At 37.9% G+C, this 7,777-nt stretch overlaps 2 protein-coding genes across 2 annotated transcripts in view; one reads left to right on the top strand and one right to left on the bottom strand.

The window, feature by feature from the left end:
* Positions 1 to 1,748: 1,748 nt before the first annotated feature.
* The window catches only part of Cbr-tag-341, a gene marked incomplete at both ends in the record, with an annotated part of 13,416 nt that continues 7,387 nt past the window's right edge, over positions 1,749 to 7,777 (top strand). Inside the window, 3 exons of the mRNA XM_002631385.1 lie at positions 1,749 to 2,123; positions 2,175 to 2,354; positions 3,239 to 3,316. Coding sequence (XP_002631431.1) covers positions 1,749 to 2,123; positions 2,175 to 2,354; positions 3,239 to 3,316 — 633 coding nt within the window. The remainder of the gene's footprint in view (positions 2,124 to 2,174; positions 2,355 to 3,238; positions 3,317 to 7,777) is intronic.
* CBG25550 overlaps positions 7,158 to 7,777 on the bottom strand; it is a gene marked incomplete at both ends in the record, with an annotated part of 2,549 nt that continues 1,929 nt past the window's right edge. The window contains 3 exons of the mRNA XM_045242209.1: positions 7,158 to 7,179; positions 7,406 to 7,559; positions 7,605 to 7,741. Coding sequence (XP_045098089.1) covers positions 7,158 to 7,179; positions 7,406 to 7,559; positions 7,605 to 7,741 — 313 coding nt within the window. The remainder of the gene's footprint in view (positions 7,180 to 7,405; positions 7,560 to 7,604; positions 7,742 to 7,777) is intronic.

Here is a 7,777-nt window from a genome sequence, read left to right on the forward strand (position 1 = left end):
CGCCACTGGTGGTGGAATTCTACCCCAATAGTTTCACCTAATGGTGAAAAAACGGCCAAAACCGCGAAAAAATCGATAAAAAGGAAATATGTCAAAAATTTTGCGAAAATATTTATTGTTGGGTTACGGTAGCACTCGTTTGCCGGCTGTGTTTTCGAAAATTCTCCTTGAAATACGGTGGCCTAACTTGTGTGAAAATTCGGCCACAACTCCAATTTTTTTGCACAAGAATAATACTCGAGCAGTATAAAAAAATAATTATTGTTCTAAAAAGTGCACTCTCCGATACCCATCATATGATCCAGCTGCTCCAGCTGTGTCTGTTTTCGTAGGAGTAATCTGAAAAAAACGAGTCCTGGTATTCATATTTTAGTAGACCAAACAGTAGTCACAGTCGGATTTATCCACCCCCGGGTTATAACATTTCTTCCAAATATTCAAAAATTACTTTTTTTTCCAGAAATCGACATATCGTCTCATCCGTTCATCACACACCAAGCAGAAGTTCAACATTAGGACGTTGGAAACAGAATGTGAGTCTTCTAATTTTTCGTCTAATTTTCACTTCCAAAACAATCCCAAAACCATGTTTCCATTTGACAAAAAGAGCTTTCTTTTCGTTTTTTTTCTTCGTTTATATACACATATACACACAATATTTTGTTTGTGTATGTGTCAAGTTTTCTTTTTTTTTCCTCCCCATCCCTTCACCTTCTTGTTCCTGCCGCTCTGAATTATTATTCATAGTTTCTTCTTCCTTAAACTTTTCTTTTTTTATTTGAAACATTTCTGAAAAAGATGTGGTCTCCTTCCACAAGGTATCGCTGTTATGCGAGGGTGAGTTGGATGAATTTCTAGAGAAGAAAATGAGTCATACTGTAGAAAAAATGGAAAAAGAAGAAGAAGAAGAAAACAAAGAAGGAGGAGTCAGGAGAAAAGTAGAAAAAAAGGGAATTGTAGTTCATCAGAAAACGGATAACCATATACAAAAACCTCGATTTTGGTTTTCGAAGAATTCATTTTTTAAAATGATTTTTGTTAGAGAATTTTCCTTCCAAACTACCGTATTTCCTCTAATAAAGCCCACACAAACATTAATTTTGAACACAATTATATCGACTTCTACGAAAAATATCAAAAAGTTGTTCACTGATAAATTGTTTATCATCATATCAGAAATGATTTACCAGTTGAACAATTTTTGATAACTTTTACAGAAAATGAGATCTATGAGCTCAGATCAACTGTTTGAGATGCTCCTGTAAAAAATTAGTTTTCTGGCTGATGAATCACTCGTTTTCGAGAACTTGATCATTCAGATCTATTTTCAGAATATTGATTCTGAAAATAATTGTATCTGAGCAGACATTAAATTCTTAAAAAAGTTGCTGGCAGTTCTGAATTTAGTCTATTCCTCCCACTCTAAAACTTTCAATGAATTCCAGAACTCGACTGACTCCTACCTTCGTCACAACGGACCTTCAAACGTAGTGTCCCAATCATTACAACGGCGACATTCCACTCATCAAACACACCCGGATCCAAATGATCGTGAGTTTTTTCGCAAACACAATAATTTGGGTTTTTCGTGATTCTTGTTTTTTTTTTCGTCTTCTGAAATGTTATGGCTCCACGTCACCTGTTAGAAATAACAAAATGACGAGAAGAGGAGGTGATGAATAATAGTCAACCAACATGGTTTACAATTTTTTTAGATAGGGAATGTTTCAGAATCGACTGAAAAGGTGATGGAGATCGATAAGCTGCTGATCTCCCGAGCTGATGGTGTCGATGTGGCATTTGAACGGACGAAAGCATGGAGCACTTACAGTAAGGATGTGATAGCATACGTTAGGTCACGGATACAGCTGGAACAAGACCATGCTAGAAAAGTCCATGCATTGGTAGACACTTCGCGTCGGGATATCAACAAGCCATTTATGCCGTTGAGAGAAATCTTCGAGAATTCGTTTGACACGGAAGTGGAAATGGTAACACATACAAAAGAAACAACGGAGCATCTAAAAGATCGGGTTGTGGAAGCATTAGATGCTAGAAGAAAAGAACATGATACGGTTAGAAATGCATTGAAAGTCGAGTGGACGAAGGCAATGAAAGCGTTGGTAAGTTGTCCTTGAGAGGATCTCTGGAAATAGTAAGGGAAAAAGTTTTAGCATGACACTGAGGAAGCATACGAAAAGTCAAAAATCACATTACGAATGCGGGAAGAAGCTCTGAAAAAAGCACGGGAAAGTTGTCTACGAACGGAAAGTTCACCACCAGAACGGGAAGCATCAAGACGTAGACGGGATTTGGAGAAAAAGAATCGGGCCGTTGAGGAGGCTATGATTAAGGTAAGAATGTCTGGTCTGATATAAGGGATACAGTCTTTTAAGTTAATTTTCCTTTTTTTCCGATGAATAGTTACTGGAAGTGCTGGAATGAATGCTCACCCATCACCTCAATTATCTCGGTTCCTATGAAAGATATCAAAAAATGATTAACAAAAAAAAATGTTTTTCGTAAAGTTATTAAAATTTTATCATTTGAAAATGTTTTGATATCTTTTCAAGGAGGCGAGATAATTGAGCTCAAAGTGCACGTACAGGGTTGGCATCTAGAAAACAACTACGCTGTTCAGGAGACATATTGTTGTAAGATCGTTTACAAGCGTGTAACTTTATTTGTCCGTATTTTCATATTCGAATAGGTTGATGTTATTTACTAACCTAAATTTCAGAGTTTATGATCCAGATTTCTGAGCTTGATGATCGAGTAGCTGTTTTACAAATCTAATTACTCTAACGGAAGCCCACCCAAACCGTTCACTTTGAGCTCAATTATCTCAATTCCTGTGAAAGATATCATGATTGTGATAAATTTTTTCTGATACTGATAAATTTTTTATCAAAATATTCCCAATATTCTATCAGTCGACAAAGGTCTGATTTCTTTCGCAGAAATCGAGATAATTAAGCTTAAAGTTAACGGTTGGGCGGTCTCTTATTAGAGGAAGTACGGTACGCATATCTCATCTTTTTTCTTTCTATTGCCCATAATAACGAGATCATCTGTTCAGAGCAATTTAAATGCTTAATTAGACCCTTCCTTTTCTTGTGAAATCCCTCACGAGCTGATGTGCTCTTTTTAAGTCAAATGGTTAAATCCGCTTCTCCACCTGTTCAGCTCAACCCATGATCTGACTGCTACAAAATCCATGATTTGTGTATGGTTTCAGAAAGAAGAAGCCGAACGACAGGTGATGACAATAACAGCTGAGCTCCGAAAGAAGAGGCGGGACATCGATAAGACCAAAGTGAGTATTTATAAAAACTGAAAATTTAAAGTTTTTAAACATTCTGGATTCTTGTCGTTCTCTCTTCTATCTCTTATTTTATCTGACTTCTCGTAAACGGATTCTATGTGAAAACGTTTTTTTCGTTTTCCCGTCTCTTCGTTTCTTCGCCTCACACACTAATTCGTTGCTACCAATGAAACTCAATAGACAGCAAAAAGTGCTGAAATAATTGATAAGGCTGTCGGTCTTCTGGTGGTGGGGACGACTGCGTGGGAAACTAAAGAACTGCCGTTTCTCTTCTACTACTCTTCTTGAATTCTATATTGACGGTGGCACGGAATGAGGTGAAAGCAAAAATAGTAGAGAAAGTTTAGGAGACCCTGTGGGGTGAGCTCTTGAGTTCAATTTCCCGCAATTTCCGTTTTGAAACCTTTCCTTTCTCGCTTTCAATCAATTTCCTGTCATCCATTTTTTTCGAATTCAATTGTAACCTGCTCGCTGGAGTCTCCCTTCCTTGCATCATTCTTTTTTCTAGAAGCGAGAAACTACTTCTTCATGCAAAACGTTCATTGTCTCAGTTTTTCCCCTTTTGTCACAAAATTCTTTTTTCGCAGATTTTGTGGGGTTCTCTCAAGGTTCGAGTACCGTAGTCAGGCTGCTTTTCGAGAACCAGAGATGATGGCCGGATTCTGGATTCCGTGGTTTTTTTCATTCTAGATTCCGGATTCTGAAAAATATTTCTGTCCGGATTTCGTATTCCAGATGCCGAGAAAAATTTTTGTTCCGGATTTCAGCAAATGTGTTCATCTACAAGCATTTGCTGCCTTTATTGAACTTCCGCGACTAACGATTTTAAAATAATATATGTGTATTTTTTTAGTCCGTTGGAGAAGTCGAAACTCCGGATTCCGTATTTCAAGTTCCGGATTCTGGCCTTTCTTTCGTTCCGGTTTCCGGATTCCGTGAAATTTATATTTTCCCGATGTCGAGAAAGTGATTTTATTCCGGATTCCGATTCTCAAAAAAGTCTTTCCGGATATCTCTGTTGAGAACATAACTTCTGAAATTTAGAAATCATAGTTGATTCTTCAAATTTTGTTTTCTACGTCGGTTCGTTTTATCATTCATCGGATTATCACCGTCTTCTACTTGTAGTTTGTGCATCATTTCAAATTCACCATAATTCGATTTTTGACCTACTTGTATAGCCTACGTGACAAATTCTGATAGTCCTCGTCATAAAATGATGTGATGGTTCGAAGGAGGTCTCTTGAAATGCGATATCCAACAGTTTGAGAAGAATGAGGTACTGAAAATAGAAGAATGAAGGCGTGAGAATTGACTCAACATCCACAACATCATCAACAAAAGTCACTTCTGAGCGGTGTAATTCTGAAATACCGTACCCCCTTTTTCGTTCAGATCCACCTCTTCTCGAAAACTTTTCATTTGTTCTTCATTCTTATCCAATGCTCATCTATCTTCCTCTTTTTTCTTTTTTGAAGCAATCATCTCCTTCTCTCTTTCTTTTCACCATCATCATCATCCTCATCATCATCCGTGCTCCATAGACATCATCCACGAGTAATCAAGTTTTGGTGTGCAGCAAAAAGACCAAGAATAGTACATGAGACGAAGAGACGCAGACGCTTCCCGTTTTTGCGAAAAGAAGAAGAAGAAGCTGTAGGAGAAGAAGAAGGCACGCAACGGGGGAAAGGACGATGTCGAAGTAGAAGAAGGATGGGATGATGATGATGAAAAGCCATCAGATCCACTCAATGATTACCAAAATATTGTTAATTTTGGTATTCTCTAGTTTCGAAATCCAAAAACTCTCAAATTCCCAATCTTACCGTACTCCTAATAAATAGTTTTCAATCCGAATCTTGCTTGGAGCAAAATTACAGTTTCCGAGAATGAGATGCTCATCTTTTCCCAGCTGACTTCTTACCTGATCAATGAGTCGAACCCAAAAATAAAACCTGCAACTAGACAAAGTTCCTGTCTTTCTCTTTTTTTGCTATCCTGTCTCTTCCCGTTGAGTTAACAATCCTAATTTGTGATGCTGTACATTTTTCTCTCTTTTTTCACTCATTTCTCCTTCTTTTCATCTATTTTTTGCCCAGTTTTCTACTAATTATTGATTTGTATTTTGCCTGTGTTGCCCCTGCTCTCGGGGACGGCGATGACTCCTCTTTTTCCCCGCGCTTCTATCTCTTCAATTTTTGTCCCCCGTTTTCCTTTTTTTGTTTTTACTTCTTGCCCCATTCCTAGAAAATACCTATGAATATACCTAGTAAGTTATTCTATTTTCTTTCATGAGAAACGTGGTATCGGATTTTCCAAATTAGTCCACTGGGATCCCAGATTTTAGAATAATAGAGGGGCAGGAAACCAGAAAACACAAATTAGAAAGTCCGCTGAACATTCTGATTTGCGCCATTTTTGTTGAGTTCCTCTCCGCACATAAAGGTCCTTGAAATAGGCTATTACCGCAAGGCTGACATACAAGACAATTCTAAAAAACTAATACACCGTTGTTCCAAGGCACTCCCGAAGTGCCCTTCTATTAGAGGGGCCTTCAACTAAAGAAGCACCTTTTATTTTTCCGGGCATTTTTTCCAAAATTATTAATCGTGAAATGCAGTGAATTTTCGTGAAAAAAATCATGAAAGTCTATCAATTTCACAAAGCGCGAGCATGTTTTTGAGCAAGTCCCTCTCGGAGGACCCTTCTATTAGAGGGGATCTTCTATTGAAGGGGCCCTTCTGATAAAAGTTTTACGGTAACTCGATTTCTGACCTACTCATTTGCATAGTCTCCGTGACAAATTCTGATAGTCTCCGCGTCATAAAATGATGTGATGGTCGAAGGAGGTATTTTGAAATGCGATGTCCAACAGTTAGGTCGATCGCAAATTCAAATAGAACCTAACCAAGTATCCTCGAACACCTGACGAATCTTCTTAACCTGAATATTTTTTCTGAATCCTACTACATCTTGTATATCCTAGATACACCTAGAAGAGAACAAGAGGTGCCAACTTTTCTCCCTCTCTACTTTTTTTCGGGTTTTCTCCCTTTCGCCGAAATTGGTGTCACCTCGGTGGATGCAGTCCATAAATCGTCCTTTTTCGGTCCGTCTCTCGCTTCCAAGCTCCAACTTTTTTTCCCTTCTTGTCCCCCGGACCGCTTCCGTTTTTTCCATCTTTCATTCTCTCAACTTTTCAAACTCTTTTCGAATGTCCTTCCAGATGAACCTTTTTTGGGAGGGCAAAAAACGAGAGAAAAATAAGACCTTTTTCGTTTTTTTCTATTTTTTTTCTTACTCATTCTCAACTTTTTTTCTTCTCTCAATTCATAAGTTTTTCTTATTCATATCTCATCTTTATTCTTCTTTTTTTTGGCCTTATACTTTTCTAGTTGTGCTTCTTCGTCTTTCTTCCGTTTCTTTTTTGTCGCGTCGACGTCTACATTTTCTTCATCCCGTGTCCGTTTTTTTCATCTTCCCACCGCTTCGGGAGGTCTTTTTTCCTTTCTCATGTCGACGATATTCATTCGTTCGTTTTGCTGTTCCACTCAACCTTTTTTTCCAGACATACACACTATTTTCTCTCGGTTTCCTTTCCTTCGACCCCCATCGCTGCCCCCACACGTTTTCTCATTTTTTCTCTTTTTCAGTTCCCTTTCCAGTTTTATCGGAATTCCGACAAAAAACACGGATCTACAAAAAAAAAAGGAAACGGAGTCAGAAGCGAGTCAGAATATTTAATGATGTGGGTCGAGTTACGATAACTCGAGTTTCCTAGGAACTAGTCTAGCGACTCTAGTGCTACAATTTTTGAAGTTCTGGTCAGGTATCAGAAAAAGTGCACTTTCGTCCTGAAAATTAGAAATTACTGTTCTATACTTTCTCTAATTGCTCACTATCAGCTTTAATATAAAATTTCCCTGGAAATGTAATATCTAAACGAAAAATCAGTCTGGTCTCAATTCAGCGAAAAATAAGCAAGTTAAAAACTGGAAATTTTTGAAAAATTGCCTTTCTAACTATAAAAAAACTATAAAATCAAATTCTAGGAAAAATATTTTGTAGTTTATAACATACTTGTAACGGGCCGGNCCTCCACTATCAATACACTGAACTGTGTATAGGATGGACAATGTATCACAAGCGGAGCATTTTGATGGCTGTACAGTTCGTTGAATGTGATGCGATTGAGCAGCTGTTGAGATCTCATGGTTGTCAAATGTTCGGCCAGCTGGAAATAGATATTCTAATTTTGAAGAAGAAATTTGATCGTTACCATAGCTTGTCTTCTTGTGTCGTTTGGTATCCGGAAGAGCCCCTTCGTCGTCTGGGTTGATCGCATTTCTACGGAGAGATGTTAAAGAGGACGATCCATCACATGATGCTACACCTTCGTCAATAGAACGGGCCGATCTGAAGATTTTTTTTGATAAAAATATCGCAATTATA

This window comes from Caenorhabditis briggsae (genome assembly GCF_000004555.2).
Source record: "Caenorhabditis briggsae complete genome, chrII, whole genome shotgun sequence".
NCBI classification, from domain to species: Eukaryota; Metazoa; Nematoda; class Chromadorea; order Rhabditida; family Rhabditidae; genus Caenorhabditis; species Caenorhabditis briggsae.